Source organism: Mastomys coucha, unplaced genomic scaffold (assembly GCF_008632895.1).
Source record: "Mastomys coucha isolate ucsf_1 unplaced genomic scaffold, UCSF_Mcou_1 pScaffold21, whole genome shotgun sequence".
NCBI classification, from domain to species: domain Eukaryota; kingdom Metazoa; phylum Chordata; class Mammalia; order Rodentia; family Muridae; genus Mastomys; species Mastomys coucha.
The window spans coordinates 189,792,949-189,810,622 of record NW_022196904.1 but is presented as its reverse complement, the minus strand read 5'-3'; the positions used below and the strand labels follow the sequence as shown (position 1 = coordinate 189,810,622).

General features: G+C 46.2%; 1 protein-coding gene across 4 annotated transcripts in view; it reads left to right on the top strand.

Moving 5' to 3' along the window:
* Gfra1 (GDNF family receptor alpha 1) overlaps window positions 1-17,674 on the top strand; it is a 220,214-nt gene that overhangs the window by 177,688 nt on the left and 24,852 nt on the right. For all 4 annotated transcript variants that reach the window (XM_031390836.1, XM_031390835.1, XM_031390834.1 and 1 more), the window contains 3 exons: window positions 7,360-7,469; window positions 10,463-10,597; window positions 13,880-14,061. In XM_031390836.1, coding sequence (XP_031246696.1) covers window positions 7,360-7,469; window positions 10,463-10,597; window positions 13,880-14,061 — 427 coding nt within the window. The remainder of the gene's footprint in view (window positions 1-7,359; window positions 7,470-10,462; window positions 10,598-13,879; window positions 14,062-17,674) is intronic.

Genomic DNA, 17,674 nt, shown 5'->3' with positions numbered 1-17,674 from the left:
CCTCCTCCTTTTAAGATTTATTTATTATGTGTATACGAATACACTGTCACTATCATCAAACACACCAGAAGAGGGCATCAGATCCCATTACAGATGGTTGTGAGCCACCATGTGGTTGCTGGGAACTGAACTCAGGACCTCTGGAAGAGCAGCCAGAGTTCTTAACCACTGAGCCATCTCTCCAGCCCTTGCTGTATGTTTTTAAGGCAAACATTTTACACTGGGGTTATCTGGGAACTCCGACAAGGATGAACTGATGAGAACACACTGTATTGAGCGGCCAGAGTCAGGCAGTCTACAACTCTGGGTAACTGCTGTTAACTTTCTCAGGAGCCATGTAAGATGGCTTCATAGCATTGGCCCTGAATATTTTCAGGAGCCATGTAAGATGGCTCCATGGCAATGGCCCTGTCTTCCAAGTGGAAAAAAAAAAAAAGACAAGATTAGGAGAAGTCTAACCACAGGCTAAGGGATCATAGAGGGACTTGTGGATCAGAGAGATGTTCCTACAACAGAGAGCCTTCTATCACCACACTCATTCGAAAGCTTCCCATAGGGCAAGTGATCTGAACCAAGTCCCAGACATGGAAAGGCCTAATGTTTAAAGCTTTCCAGAAAATCTCTCGTCTTCCACTGCCCACTCTCCTTAGGTTCTCAAGTAGGCCAGGCTGGCCTCAAACTCAGTGTGAAGCTGAAGATGATCTTGAACTCCTGCCTCCATGTCCCATGTGCTGGGATTGTAGGCATTTGCTACTACAACCGATTTTATACTGGAGGTCAAAGCTAGGCCTCCAATTATACCAGACAAGCATTTTACCAGATGTACTGGCTGGTTTTGTGTGTCAACTTGACACAAACTAGAGTTATCACAGAGAAAGGAGCCTCCCTTGAGGAAATGCCTCTATGAGATCCAGCTGTAAGCGTTTTCTCAATTAGTGATCAAGGGTAGAAGGGCCCATTGTGGGTGGTGCCATCCCTGGGCTGATGGCCCTGGGTTCTATAAGAAGGCAAGCTGAGTCAGGGGAGGCAAGCCAGCAAGGAACATCCCTCCATGGCCTCTGCATCAGCTTCTACTTCCTGACCTCCTTGAGATCCAGTCCTGACTTCCTTTGGTGATGAACAGCAATGTTGAAGTGTAAGCTGAATAAACCCTTTCCTCCCCAACTTGCTTCTTGGTTATGATGTTTGTGCAGGAATAGAAGCCCTAAGACCAGATTTCATTGGATAATCAAATCCTTCAATACTACATGGATTCTGGCAGGGTCCAAAGAACCAAAAGAGTGGTGATTCATAGATAGGGTTACCTTCTCTTATGTGCATACCATGCCCCCACATGGTCCTTCATGATATCTCACTGCCACCTTTAAAGGAGCAGGGGAACATGAAGACAAAGCATGAAGAACAAGTTTATGCTAGATGATTTCAAGACCCCAGGGGAAAGAAATCTATCTGTACTTCCCCCCTACAGAGCTTCTACAGACACATGATGGTTCCTTCTCCAAAGGATACCATGGGTGGCCACCACTCTGGGTGCTCGAGCCTCTGTTGCCTTATGAGTTAGACAAGGCGCCCTTAAGAGAACTCTTCTTCTGTACCCTCCAAGGAAACCTGGTGTTTTGACACTAAAATCATGGTTAATGGCAGAATGAGACTCAGATAACAAGAACAGTAACCCTTGAAGAACAAGAAGTAGTCCTTGCTGCTTGTTGTAGGCAGCCTTGTGTCCCACACACTGCATTTCTTAGGCTTGTGGAAGGAACACCCCCCGCCCCGGGGCTAAGATGTTAAGCATCGTGCTTAGCTGCTGTGCTTAGTGAGGAATCTGCTCAGGATCAGAGTTCCTCACCCAGGCTTAGCACCACCAGCCACATGGCTCTCATTCATGCATCTCTCCAGGAAAACCAGTTAGAGGCTACAGTAATCTGGGAGATGTTACACCAGTCTTGCTGGTACATATTTGCCTATGCTTTATAACATGATTTTTTCCTAAAAGTCACAGAAAATGTAGGTAAATGATCGCTCTGCTCACTGTCCCAAGACCATCAAGGGGATGCTTGAAGACTGTCATTATGATCATGTCTCTATTGACAGCTAGCAGCCTGTTCCCTTTAAAATGCTTTTCCCTGCATCCATCACCGTTTCTCAGGTTTTCTGAGGGGCCCACTGGTTTTGCCAGCCCCTTCTTCTTTGAGGGTGGAGGTTTTTCTGTGACCGAGGGCGATACATTTCTACATTAGCATCTATTCATTTCCTCTTCATTTTCACAGAGAAAAACAATCAGTGCTCATCACTGCTGTAGTCATGGAGATTTCGTGTCTCCAGAAGAAATCCAACCATGGAGTTTCTTTGTTAGCCCCATGCTGGACATTTGCAGGTCTTTGTTTAGATCACAGCACTCCAGGCAGGAAAACCACCAAAGACAATTACAGAATGATTCACAACCCTGGGTGAGCAGAAGAGGTGTGTGTGTGAGTGGTATCCGAGGGCTGCTGGATGCTGGAGCTGTGCATACAATAGGCGCTCAGGCGGTGGATGGTTGCTGGGCTGAGAGCCCGTGATCCAACCACCTATCAAAACTTGACTTCTCAGGACACACGTACTTGGAAGAGCCACAGCTACAAACCCACCCCAACACTATTTTCTGATGACTTATCCACACTCTGAGCCTTTCTGTAGCCTGCCATCTCTTTCGTGCTTGTTGACTGCCACTTTGTCACATTCTCTCCTTTTATATTTCTCCCTCCCCCTCAGTGCTTTGCTGTGATTCTCCTGGGAACACACACACACACACACACACACACACACACACACACACTGCCCTCAGCTGCATGCTGTGTGCCCCATCACTTCTCAAGCTACGTGGGTACACATAGGTCCTAAGCAGATCTTTGCTGAGCAGCTGGGAGATCCGAGCAAGAGTCTTTCTAACACATCTGATCGTGTAGACGTGTCAGTTTAAAGTCCTTCCCAAGCCTTTAGGACAAAATCTAAACTCAGTTCATTGAATATTTTCACTTCCAGGCTTACCTGCATCTCATATCTTCCCCCATCTTAGCTGAAATGCTTAGCAGAGCCTCTGGCAAGGTATGTGCTTAGTGTAATGGTTGAGGGTCCTCCCTGGTGCGGGAGCTGGATGGATTCTGGCCATCCCCCAACTCCAGCCATGGCGTTCCATAACTCGGAAGGGTCCACACTGACCTCTCTGTCTCAGGCTCCTCATCTAAATAGTGGGGTTCTTGCTGTCAGTAAGGTTGTAGTGAGCGTTGAGAGCATGACTACATATTGAGCACATAACGGGACACCCAGCACGTGCAAACAAATCCTTCTTAACTGTTACCCTGGAATTATAGTAAACATGGTAAGATGGTGCTGGCCTCTGCCTGACACAGCCTCTCCCTGATGTGTGTGCCTCCTTCTGTCTCAGTAGGGACAGCATATTTTCCTGAAGCCATTGCAGCCATGGGTTAGTGTGGACTCTTAAAATCCACATTCTGTTGTTCCCTGTTTTCCTCTAAAATGCAGACCTATTTTTATTTAAGTATAAAGTTAGGATTAGGATATGAGGTGGGAGGCAGGGCAGAGAGATGGTAGAAAGACAGAGTGTGTGAGGGGAATGGGCTCAAACCAAGTGTTATGAAATACCACAGGGAAACCTGTTACTTTGCATGTTAATTAAAACATTAAAAATAAATAAATAAAGTCAAAACTTAAAACAACAAAATATCTACCTCCTTAGAGTTGCAAGGAAAAAACTAGGTCATTTGTAAAGCTGTTTATTAAATTCTTCATTTGTCTTTGGTTTTACTTTTCTTAGCAGCCTTTCTTAACAGCTTTCAAGGACTTCCTGTTCTCCCAGCAATTAGGAAGTGGAGGCAGGGGGATTGAACTTTAGGAAGTGGAGACAGGGGGATTAAGAGTTCAAGGTCATTCTTAGCTACATATCCAGTTGAGCCCTGCCTGGGCTACTACATAAGACCCTGTCTCAAATCAACAAAATAAACAAGAACTAGCCAAGTTATTTTCAGAATCCTCTACCTGTTTTTTTTTATGGCTTCTGGTCAGATTAAGCTAAAGACAAGGTCGTTCTCATCATTATATCAGAAGCACCGAGACCATAGCGTTAGTCTCTGAGCTGGAACTGTTGGGCGGCTGATCACCATCACTCAACAACACCTGAGGTCTCAGAGGTCTGCGATGGGGAGAGATGTTACAGAGGAATAACTCGTCTTTCTTTGGAAAATACTAAGGATTGGGCTGTAGCTGTAGCTGTAATGCTGCAGTTGGCAAGTAGAAGCCTGGCCCAGAGTCTGAGACTGGACATCCAAGATACAACCCAGGCTTTATCCTTAGGATCAACCACATCCTCATGCTTCTTCAACATGGTGTTCATTTATCATCCAAGAACAGCCTGCTTTATAGCGTTTGGTGACTAGTACAGTATAAATACTCTTGTTGTGGTATTTTCAGACTGCTACTCTAATGTCAAGTGGCTCCCACAATTCCTCACAATCCCCACCCACCCATAATGAGCTGCCTCCAGCACACTACTGAATGGAACTCGTACTTCAGCTTCCGTCCTTTATAATGGACGTCTCCTCATGTGACCATCTTGTCTCCAAGTGTGAGTGTGAAGAATCAGTGTGGAGCAGACCTACTAGAACCAGACGTGTGGGTGCTACGACAGTGACCTTGAACTCACCTGGACTCCAAAATTCTTTGCCCATGATGCATTGGTCTTGTTACTAGGGACCCGGAGGTTCCCTTTGGGATTATAGGTCTCATTAACAAAAGAATTTAAAAGCAGATTCAGAAGGAAGCTTGAGGACAGCCTCATTCGAGTTTAAGAGGAAACATATAACACAAATTAGGTGAAAATCCTGGCGACTGCCTGGAGAAAAGATGGAGGAAAATCATATCATTTAGGTTAGACAAGGAATACATTTAAAGTTCAGAAGACTCCCAAGAATGGAAGGGGGAGTGAGCCGAGAAAAGCTCCCCTAACCACCCTCCTGTGCACTGACGGTGTGGTCTTCCATTGTGCTCCACTCTGTGTTCCATAGCTGCTCTTTGGGCACATGCTTTGGCATCAGTTAAGAGTATTCTCTAGAGACTCAGACACATCCAAGGGTAGGTGGGCAGGAGGGGTCACCAGGTCAGAGCATTGTTCAACCAGCCACCACTACCAGCCAGGGTCTGTGTAGAGCTGTCTGAGGTGGAGGTGGGCTTTGCAGAGTTAGAAACCATTAGATCATTAACTTTCATGACCAGAAACTATTTTTTTCTGAAATTAACACTCCATTCGAGCTGAATGCCATTGGATCCAGTTGAGTAAGCCTGGGGTATCTTTAGGGATTTCCTACAGAAAAGAAATTCTTTAGCAAGACTGTAGAAATGCCCAGATCTTTTGCCATTCTGTGTGTTTAGTAGGACAGGGTGCTGCCAAGCCTTGGCTGTGCTTGTGTTCCCAGTATTCACACATGTTCAGTCTCACCGAATGGGGAAGTGGTGGTTTGCTGAGCCTCTTAGCTTAGCCAGTGGCCCTGGTCCAGAAGTGGTCTAGAGGCTTTGCAAAAGGTTTTGGTGCTATGTAGAGAAAACGAGGCAAATCCCAGCACCTGTGCCCAGACCCCTGCGATGAGCCTGCCTCCTAGAACAGAGAGCCCTTGCAGTATACTGTGAGCTTTGACCACTGGCCAGTCCTTCCTGTGCCTTCTCTAGTTAAAATGGTAGGAAAGGTTCTAGGCATAGTACTTCATATACCTATAATCCTAGAATTGGGAGGCTGAGGCAGGAGGATTGCAAGTTTGAGGACAGCCTGTACTACATAGCAAGACTTTATTTCAGAAACAAAGCAAACATTGACAACCTCAAAACCTAGAAGAAATTGAGCCTTTGCAAACCTCTAACTCCCTACAGCCCTGCTCACCTCAGTGGAGCAAACTCAGGCCTGCTTATAGATGAAGCTATGATTTATAACTTCTCTCTCAGAAAGATGGTAGGATGAGCCCTGAGCATGTCAGCAGCCAACCAGAGTGAGCGGTGCCAACAGAGACGGGTGCCCGTTGTCTACCGAGTTGCTGGGTAACATACATCTCCAAGTTCACCATGTTCTCCCATAGAAACATGGCCGCTGATCTTAGCTGAAACATGCCAAGATGATCTTACCAGAGGCCATTTCTTATTCAGGATTTCCCCAACAATATCCCCTTAATATCTTAAAACAGCCCTATGAGTAAAACCAGTCCTCTTCCTCTTCAGACCATCGAGTCGATGACTTCCCTTCATTTGCTTCTGTGTCTCTCCTCCTTCACCACCGCTCAGGGCTTCCCAATGAATCCCACACTCCTCTGTAGAGTTCTCAGAGTTCTAATAGCCACATCTTGGCCAAAGGGCCCTGCAGACAAGGCACTGAGCCACAGGCATCTTTGCCCACCTCTCTTGGATTTCCCTTTGCTCCCAGAAAAACCAGCTCTTTAGTACGTGGGGTGTAGGGATGAGAAAAGACTCGGGAGACAGAAGCATGCATATTGCAAAGCTCTAGGAATTATGGGAGCAGATGGGCTGTAGGATCCAATTTTGATGCCAGGAACATGTTTCTGTATAAAGTAAATATTTTCCCAGTGTGGATCTCCGGTGAGAGTGTAGAGAAGCATATTTCCTAAAGATGCAAATAAGTCTAGTCAGAAATAAATATTGAATGGAAACTTCAAAGCCTCTAGATTTCTCCAGTTATAGACCCTGAAGATTCCTGTCCAAACAAGCAGGCACAGACAGGTAGATGAAGGGTGGGGGAGTGCTGGGTGGGGGATTGAATAAAGGAACGAATCACCTGTATCTTGTGTGTATGTGTGTGTGTGTGTGTGTGTGTTCGCACACAAGCATGTGTGTGGGTGGGCATGTAGTGGGTAGTGAGGGAGAGAGAAAGAGAATAAGTGTAGAGAAGCATATTGCCGAAGGAGTTATTGTAATGTCTGTCCAAAGGCTTAATGTTTTCTTCTCTCTTCGTGTATACTGTCCATTTGTTATAGACACATAATATATCATACATATTTATGGACAGTGAGATGATGTTTTAATCCATGTACATGTGCAGTATTGGCTAATTGGTGTGTTCATTGTCCCAGAAATGTATCATGCCTTTGTACTGTGAACATCCAAAATCCTCTCTACCTACTGTTTTGAAGTACACAACTAAGTGTCAGCAACCACAGTTGCCACCTGTGCTATGAACCATGGGAAGTTGCTCCTCTCACCAGCCACACCCCTGAGGTTCTTACCAGCCTCTCCCCTCATCTGTCCTCCCAATTCAGAGGCCTGGGGTATTTTAAGTATCTCCCCGCAACCCCTTTTCTGTTGCAGATCTCGCCTTGCAGATTTTTTTACCAACTGCCAGCCGGAGTCAAGGTCTGTCAGCAACTGTCTTAAGGAGAACTACGCCGACTGCCTCCTGGCTTACTCGGGACTGATTGGTAAGACCGGGGAGGGAGGGAATGGCAGAGAAATCTGGATTACACATCTACTTAAGGCAGCACGCAGTGTCTGCACAAGAGAAAATTTCCCAGTAGACTTTGTTCTCGAGTTTTGAAGTTAGCCGGAAGGAAGGAAGGATGGAAGGAAGGGAGGGAGGAAGGAAGGGAGGGAGGAAGGAAGGGAGGGAGGGAGGCAGGCAGGCAGGAAGGAAGGAAGGAAGGAAGGAAGGAAGGAAGGAAGGAAGGAAGGAAGGAAACATGCCAGAGAAGAGAGAAGCTGGGCTATTAAGGGGCCAGGAAGGCTATAGATTTTAAAGAAAGTTAAGCATCTACATTGGGGAACTGACCACATACAACAAAAGCAGGGGTTGCTTGCATGTGTATTAGAAGAAGAAAACAAGTCAAACAAAGTTAATTGAATTTGGGAAGAAGGAACTTGGAAATCCAAGAAACTGTCTCCAAGAAATGGCCCCCTGGAAATGAACCCCCCAATACTGAGAGGCGCTCCTTGCCAATGTTATTCTTGGCCTTTTGCATCCTGATGTGCATGGGATTGTGTAGAATTATTTTCCTTGTAAATAACTGAAAGCAGAAAATGTGTTTTCTAGCTTGGGAGGCTTGTGGCACCAGGCTAGCCATATGCTCCACATTCAGGAGAATAGTAAAATTAAATCACACTCCTTGGGGAAACATCCAGAAAGAGGCAGACTTACATCTTGGGTAAACAGGGCTGGCAGGGAGAAAGGTGGCTGCCCCAACGTTGCAAGATGAAAGGTAGCTGTCCTTGTGTGTCAGCTGAAGCTTCTCTCTCAGAGCTCCATCATAGTTGGCATTTGAGAAGGAACTTAACAGTGAAGGCTGTGGAAGGTGAGATAAATCACAGCTGTCACACAGCTGTGGCTTGGTGGCATCTCCTTCCAAGCGTCTGTGACAGGATCGTACACATCACCAGCAGGGAGACCCTCCCATCTAGAATGACAACACAAGCTAACAACCTCATCACCAGAATGTCTCCAGTGAGAGTCGTTGGTTCCATTGAGTGAGTGTGCAATGCAAAAGGCCCCAGCCACTCCCAGCTTTTTAAAAGGATACCTGTGCTCCCACATGTAACACCTTTAATAGTCCTGCCCCAGTTCCTCCAGGGATGTACCATTTCTGTGGCTCCAGCCAACAAGTGTATATGCCCTCCTTAAGTCAGAACGGCAGAAATGTAGTCATGGTCTCCCTAACAAAGATCTTAGTCTCCACCTAGAAATTATGGAGTTGGAGAAAATAACAAGAGCAATTAAGACATATGCACTGTTTAAAAAGAATAAAACATTAAAAAAAAAAAAGGAAAAATAAAACCAGGGCTGCTCCTGGGAGACAGTGTTAGGTCTCTGCAGATGGAGTCATTGTTACTACTTCAGTCTGCTTCCTTCCAGGAGTTCATGCTCATTAACTCCCCGGTGAGCCGCCAAGGCGAGGAGGTACTGCCAGCATTTCTGTGAGATCATTCCCAGGCTTGGCAAACCTTATGTGCCTGAGGATGATGAAGTGGAGGCAATGGATGGATGGTAGACAGAGTGTGTTGTGCTGGCCAAAGAGTATTTCCTGGGTCTGTATCTCTTCTTCTACATGGCTTTCTGAGCCAGCTGCTCCTAACTTCTGTGCAAAGCTTGCTCCTGCCTTTCCACATGCAAGAGATCCACTGCCATCAGAAGTGCAATAGCTTTGACCTCTCCACTCTGTTCCCAGTGTCAGGTGAATTAGATCTCTCTCTCTGTGTAAAGTGCAGATGAAAATTCTTATGATAATAATGAGATTTGAGTTTTTTAAAAAATAGTAGTAGACCAGTAGGGTCAGAACAATATGCCCTCGACCCCAGAAGAGTTTCCAAAAACTATTGTTTTATTTGTAGTTAAACTCATCCTCTGGATTTCTGACCACCTACTTCTTCTTCCACAAAAGCAACCAGGAACAGAAAGTTCTTGGCATCCATGGGCATTGCCTGGTATGAGCCACCCAGGAGGAGACATTTGGAATGTATTAAGTATAAATGCATTGTGTATGTCTCCCAGTGGAGAACTCAACAGAAAAACCACAAGTCATAAGCGGGAAGGCCCACACATCATCTCTGTGGGAACCATTGCGGATCCATAGACAGTACTTGATGGAGGAGTTCCACTGCGTGTGTTTGTTTAGTTTGGTTTGGTTTTCTTTGTTCATTCCTCTTTCCTTCCTTCCCTGAATTCTCTCTTCTTCTCTTGATAAGGTCTCACAGAGCCCACTGGCCTCAGATTTTCTTTGTAGTTGAGGATGACCTTGAACTCATCTGCCTCCAGCTGCTAAGTTCTGGGATTACAGATTTGCACCACCACACTTGGCTTATGTGGCGCTATAGATTGGACAACTGAGCTATACACCCACACTTTATCTTCATCTCTTTCTACTATGAACAACTTTATTTTAATCAGTTGAGAATCAGGGGAATGGCAGCCTCTTTATACACATTTGAAGACATTTAGGATGTGGTGACCTCATTGGAGGCATCTGCAGTTCCCTGTGTTACTCTAAAGAAGCCACTTGCCTCCAAGGAAACTGTGTTAAAAACATAAAAGAATTCTTAAGATACGTGCGCTCAGTACTCTCCATTTATGAAGATTAATGACATTTTCAAGAAAATGCAAGGGATTTGGCATCTCGAAGATTCTAAGCTAATTCTCACCTTCTCCATGACATCCATACCATTTGTGCAGGAAGAAAATACCCTAAATACAGCCCAAGGAGTTTGCTCATAATTTTTTTAAGTAGATGTATAAATTATTTTATGTGCTCAAGATAAATTGCCAAGAAAGTGCACCGCTTAACATAATTCCCCGCCCAGCAACCATGGCGTTTGTGATTAGCTGTGACATTTCTACTGTCGGAGCAACATTTGTTTCTTTTTTTAGGCCACAGCAATGTCCCTGTCAACACAGGAGGGCAACATGCTTTATCTTTTTCTCTTCCAGGCACAGTCATGACTCCCAACTACATAGACTCCAGCAGCCTCAGTGTGGCTCCGTGGTGTGATTGCAGCAACAGTGGTAATGACCTGGAAGACTGCTTGAAATTTCTGAATTTTTTTAAGGACAATACGTGTCTCAGTGAGTTGTTTTGTTTTGTTTTTTAGTGAGATGAATGCCAATGCATCCATGTTTTCCTCTTTGAGCGAAAGCTCTGTCTGTTTGCTATGTCCTCCCTTTCCTTCCCTCTCTCCGTCCCTTTCCTGATGGCTGGTGGACACTTGCTTCTCTTGCACACTCAGTGACACAGCAGGGAGCCACACAAGTGATGGATTGGGTCCTGCCAAGACTGTGGTCCCAAAGGCCTATGGGAAAGAACAAGAGAGTCAAATAACCAAGGGTGTGTCGCGTGGGAAAGAACGCCTCTACCCACAGATCAAATTCTGATCTTGGCAGCCAGTGGAGAGTCCATTCCCAGGTTCTGAAAACCTGGTAAATATTTACAATGTGAAAAGCTCAACTGAGTGCACAGGACAGGCCTCCGAGGACTCTTATAGGAAACTAGAGTGTTAAAATCCACACCTCCTTACATTATCAGGACTGGCTCGGCTAGAAGCAGTGGATCTATCCTGATTGGGGAATCTGGCCATGCAGCAGGGATACTCAGGATGGGTTATCTTGGAGTTGAAAGATGAGCCTTTGTAAGGAGGGTACTGCTCTTGGGAATAGGGCTGGCTACTGCTGTGGCACTCTTTAGGTAATTTGGAATCATGCTTGACAAAGGAACAGGGATGTACATATGTGAGCCATAGGCATCTGTTAGAAAAACTTAAAAAAGCGGAACACCAGATCTCCTTCCCATACGACTCCATGACAGTCAGCCATATTTGTCTGGATGACTCTCCAGCTGAGACACAGCTCATGTTGGAAGGGATATGGAGTTCATACAGTTTGATTTTCCTTACTCCACACGAGAACCCTAGGGGATGCAAGTGTTATATCCATAGGATAGCCTAGTAAAAGAGTAGTGTCATCTCAGACCCTGAGCGGTAGAGTTAGGATGCAGAGCTTGGATCATTGTGCAGCATCCTGACTCCCAAAGACATTGTTCATGACTGATATTGAAGGACCAGTTGTCAGGAGTGTAATCTTGGACATCAGGGGCCAGGTCTGACTTTTAGTGGCAAGTATCGAGGTTTAACCATGCCCTTGAAGAACTTTGTCCTCAAGTGATAAATTCTGCATGATGATATATGCTGACTGGTTTTTGAAGAATTAGCAAGTGATTTGATGACTATATGGAAAACATCTCATGGGGATTTCACTAAAATTTCCCCATCATGTCCTCCATGGAAAAGTAAAACCCAGCTTGCTTGATCTGTGCTTCAAACAGTTCAGCTCCATCACCTTGATTTTCCTAAAAAAAAAAAAAAAAAAATGGACTTTTGAGTTCTTAGGTAGTGTTGAACCTACACAATGGGCCATAAATACATAAAGAGGCATTTGTGTAAATATTGGGTGTACCACCATGTTATGCTTGGATCTTTTTATGCATTTTCCTCTCACAAGTTGTAGCAAAAATAAAGCAATGAAAACTTTGTTCCTCAGAGAGACATTAAAGTTGTCCCTCTTTGGCAGCATTGTAGTAAAGGGGATAATGGTCTTATTAATGACTTTTAAATAAAAACAAATGCCAAAGCCAGCCAAAAGTTTTCATAATCATTCCATTTATCCTAGTTTGGATGGGGCACAGAGCTGCAAATGCAATGTCTTACCCTGGAGTAGAAGCTGTTACAGTCCCTTGAATGTGACTCAAGCATGTAAACCTCTTTCTTCCAGTTAGCCAGGCCTCTCTCAGATTCCCCTCCTGTGAGCACAGCTACAGTTGGTTATTTCATTATAGTTTGGGATGGGAAATGATCATTTTAAAGCCAAGTGCATGGCTGAGGTGCAGGAGAGAGAGAAGACTAAGGGGAAAAGGGAGGAGAGACAGACTTGTATCCTCCCCAGCATCCCTGGTCCACTTTATCTTGACCCCAGCCTCCTTTCTCCTGGCACTTAACACTGCCCATGCATGGTAGGTTTTGCCTTTTGGCCTTTCTGGTCAGAGTTCTGCTTGGGGATGCAGCTTTGGTCTTATGTAGCTGTCACTGCTGATCAACCTTATGCTTAGTACATGGAGCCATACCTGGCACTTAGTTACGTTGGGAACATTTCAGTGGGAAAGCAAGGGTAGTCTTCATAAATGGCAGCTCTCTCATGAGTCCCTGCATCTAACAAGGAAAAGCAGAGCCCTGAGTTCTTGTCCTGAGATCCCTTACAGAACCTGGTCGACAGGTTTGCCTTCCTCAAGGATCTATGAAGCACTTAAAGCACAGAGTCTAGCAAGAAGCATGAAGCTGCATTCGTATTATTTGGACAATGTCTCTTACAGAGCCCCACCCCTTCCAGTGTACAGTTGTGGAAAACAAGCTTCCAATTTTGCTAAACGGGAAGGATGACAATTTTGAAACAAAGTGTCACTTCTGAGAGAAAAATTAGGGTTCAGTTACTCTGTCTTACATACCGAAAGTGCCAAGTAAGTGTCATGTATTAGCAATTTGCACTTTTGGGTCCCAAATGAAGGAGTCTGATTTCTTATACAATGAATATGAAATAAAAAAAAAAATCCTAAATCCAGGGCAAATCCCCGAAGACCTGATTAAAAACTGTTTTTTATTCATTTTGGGAAGGGAACAACACACAACCAATTTACTCTTGCCATAAAAACAATCTAATCCCATGAAATTATAATAAGCTTTGAAAGTTTCACGTTTCAAACTTTTCATTTAGACAGGGCTGTGCCTATCTAATTATGCAGATTTTGTTTGGAAGTCTGGAAGGAGAAAGGAGAAAAATAATCATACTTAAATTTTCATAGATATTGATGAGGTTTGAGGTAGATTTTTCTTCTTAAGAAAGTGGCTGCATTCTCCTGCCAAGTGAGGGCGAGTGTTAGCATTGCCCAGCTTCAGGGTAAAGAAAACCCCACTGGTTAATTTCCATTTGGTATAGAGTTCTTACACAGTGTAAGGATGATTTTTTTTTTCTTGGAAAATTATGTAGCTGTGATGTTACTTCTGAGTCTCAGGCTGACCTTCAGAGGGCTGGCAATATGTTCTTGCTGTGCTCATGGTAGACTACGTGTCTTGCTCAGGGTTTAATGAGTGGATGGATTTCTGAGTACCTGATCCAAAGACTGGCTCTCAGGAACAGTTAGGTAGATGTGTGGAGAGGTGGCTGGCTGAGTGGGTGGATGGTGGGATGGGGGGTGGGGTTAGGGTAGGGGCCGGGGGAGGGGAGGGGTAGGTCTTTGACTGTGAGCATCCTGCCTGTTATGCTTTGCTTGCCTCTGAAATGGGATTTCCTTTTGTTCCACCACAGAAAATGCAATTCAAGCCTTTGGCAATGGCTCGGATGTGACCATGTGGCAGCCACCCCCCCCAGTCCAGACCACCACTGCCACGACTACCACTGCCTTCCGGGTCAAGAACAAGCCTCTAGGTCCAGTGGGGTCTGAGAATGAGATCCCCACACACGTTTTACCACCTTGTGCAAATTTGCAGGTAAGAAGTGGGTCTCGGTTTCCTATCAGAGCTGACTTCTGGGGGGACAAGTGCTCGTTGTTCAAAAGGTGCTACTCAGATTTGAAATCCCCGCCCCCTATGTACACACATGTTCATATGTATGATGCGGGAGCCCATGTGTGGTGTGGATGTCAGAGCACAACCTTGATGTCAGCTTTCTTCCCTGTGTTTGAGACAAAGGCTCTGGTTGGCTCTGTGTAAGCTAGACTTGTAGCTTTGGGATTGACCTGTCACATCTAAGGTTGACCCATCCACATCTCTGCCTCCTACCTCATAAGGGTGCTGGGATTACCAACGCATGACCTGTGTCTAGCTTTACATGGGTTTTGGGAATATGCACTCAGGTCTTCAAGTGTGTGGTGAGCACATTAGTGCTTTGCCCACTGAGCCATCTCTTCAGATTTGCATCTGGAAGATGTGATATCTTCAAGTGAAGACAATCGTGGGACTTACTGCCACTTTGTGAGGACTTCGGTAAAGTGTGTGTAAAATGAGGGGCCTGGGCAGATGGACCGCTAAGTTTTTTGTTTTTGTTTTTGATTTTTGGGGGTGTGGTTTTTTTTGGCAGGGCATGGTAGAACTGAGTTGGCTATCTATATTTGTAGCCAATGCTGTATTTGATAAGGCAACAACATATCACATGGAGGGAGTTCTTGGCTTGTTGCCATTACAGCCATTCAAACCTCCAGGGATTGTTTCACTGCCTCTGAAGGTAAATCAGAGGCAAGGCATCGTTACCAGCTGCTGTGTAGAGTCGCAGAAAGACTAGTTATTTGCAAGGCAAAGAAGAAGGAGGAGGAGGAGGGAGAGGAGGAGGAGAAGGAGGAGAAGGACCAGCAGCAGCAGCAGCAGCAGGTTTTTTAGTATAAGAGTGCCATGGCAAACCTTGTGTGTGCCCAAAGTTCAGTGACAGTGATCAAGATACTTCTGGCAGAACAACCCAGATATGCCTGAGTAAAAGAAAAGTATAAACATGAAAGTTTCTGCTCCAGGCCCAAGGAGTGCTCCAGGGCCATGAGTGCTCCAGTCACAGGGAGTGCTCCAGGCCCAGGAGTGCTCCAGTCACAGGGAGTGCTCCAGCCACTGGGAGTGTTCCAGGCCCAGGAGTGCTCCAGTCACAGGGAGTATTCCAGATCCAGGGAGTGTTCCAGGCCTAGGAGTGTTCCAGCCACTGGGAGTGCTCCAGACCCAGGGAGTGCTCCAACCACTGGGAGTGCTCCAGGCCCAAGGAGTGCTCCATCCACTGGGAGTGCTCCAGCCACTGGGAGTGTTCCAGGCCCAGGAGTGCTCCAGTCACAGGGAGTATTCCAGATCCAGGGAGTGCTCCAGGCCCAGGAGTGTTCCAGCCACTGGGAGTGCTCCAGACCTAGGGAGTGCTCCAGCCACTGGGAGTGCTCCAGGCCCAAGGAGTGCTCCAGCCACTGGGAGTGCTCCAGCCACTGGGAGTGCTCCAGGCGTTTCTGTTGTTTTATTGAGTTCTCATTGTACGGAGTATTCAACTGTCAACAAGACATTAGTTCCTTGGAGGTTTGCAGGTATTCCTATGTATGTTGACTCTTTGGGCGCTCTCCTGATAGCTCAGGGAGAAAGTTAGTTACTGTAACATAGTGGTCTAGCTCTCCCATCTAAGGACATAGGCTTCAGGAAGGTGTTTCTATTCAAGTCTGCAGAGCTAGTAGATCACAGAAGCAGTGCTGGGAATCCAAGAATGTCACTTGTCCATGGTCATTCCTGTATGCTGAGGAAAAAGGTAACCCCACGCGGGTGGCTTCTGCCTTCTGCCACTGGGGGAAAGGGATGTTTAGGTTATGTGCTGCTGTTCTGATTGTTTCAGGGTCTTGAGTATCCTGAATGACCTTGAACTTGTTATATAGCTAAGGCTAACCTTGAACTTCTTGTCCTCATTCCTCTGCATCTGGAGTGTTGGGTTGCGGACATGAGCCAGCATGCCTAGTTTATGCAGAGCTCATGGTCGAGCCCAGTGTCCCTTGGACTTTGGAACCACTTTTGAGCCCTTACCTTCTCCAGATCCCCATCTGTAGAGTGTCAGAGCTGGGAGGCCACACAGGGAGTGGGCAGTGGCATCTAATGCCCCCTTTTGTAGCAGGGCCCTGAGTCTGAAGGAAGAGAAGCTATTTGTCGAGTTTCCCAGCCTGGTGGAGGTGACCTAAAGTCTGAAATGACCAGGTCATTCTCTTCTCTGTCACTGGCTCTATTGATTCTCCTTCCAGTGCAGTCACATACAGTCAGCATGCTACTGACACACACCCAGTCAGCCTGACGCACACACACCCAGTCAGCCTTTGTGCTCTGTGTCTCCCACCCTCAGATGCGAGTGTCAGTAAACACAACAGCCATCTATCCTAATCTGAGGAAGGTGATGAAGCCAGAGTGCTTTCTGATCAAGAAGCGGAGGCTTGCACTTCAGCAAACCTGCATCTGTATGTCCTGTACACATTTAGACACACAAAGGTTACTCACGTGTCACCTAAGGCCCTTATCAAGTTCCCTCTGACTTAGAAACTGCATAGGCATGAGCATTCAGAAACTAAAACAAAAAATTCACTTCTCAGTGAAGGAGGCCTAATGGGCCAAATGCACCTTGCCCACAGTTTAGAAGGTCAGGTGAGGTAACCAGGTGACACCTCAGATGAAAACTGGAAACCGTGACATTCCGGTCTCTTCCTCTGTTAGCCATGAAATGTGTCCTCTGCCTTCCAGTTCCTTTCCACGTCCCATCCCGGCTCCTGGCTCAGATTCTTGTGATGCACATCTCACCTCCAACACAGATACGCCCAGCCAACCCTGCCTGCCAGGAGGACTCTGTGTACTGCTGCACCGTTGCCCTGGCAACGCGGAGGCACACATGAGCTCCATTCCCCAGAAACCATGCCTTTCCGCTCCCTATGTTAGCATAGGAGCTCTGCTTTGTAAATAGAGGGACAAAGCTAAAATAATAGCGTGATGTTTATCTCAGAGCTATCTCTGTTGACTCCTCCGCTGAAAGGGCTGAAGAGATCGGATTGACTGGGGCTGAGGGAGGACACGTCTTTCCCTTGTAATAGATACTTCATGGAGTTTGGAACTATCTGGCATCTGGGAGAGGATGTCTCAGGGGTTTCACTGAACCAGTCTTCACACCTGAGACACGAATGAGAGTATGAGCACTGGGGTCTTAGCAGATGTGACAGTTCTTGTCCTTCTTGTCCCATGAGCATGAGCATTTCCTAGCTGCTAGAGCTCAGGCAGAGAGGCAGAAGGGATGCTCCAGAACTATGTGCAGAAATGGCTGTCTCCATGATGACTGATCCTTAGTCAGTTGGTCACATGACTAGGCTGTTACAAAGATGAATGGTGCTCTCTGGCTTTGCTCTGGGATGGGGGTCTGGGGTGTACACTGGTGGGAGACAGAGCTGGCAGGTGGAAAGCAGTGTATTCCATAATGCCAATGTCTGTCTCCTCTGCCCCGTTCTCCTCAGAGCACCCCTGTGGGGCAGACATGGCAGGCATCCTTTCCCTTCTCACCTGAGAGAACTGAGGAGGTAGGGACTCAGCTGGAACCATCTTGGATGGGCTGGTCCCACAGAGCGAG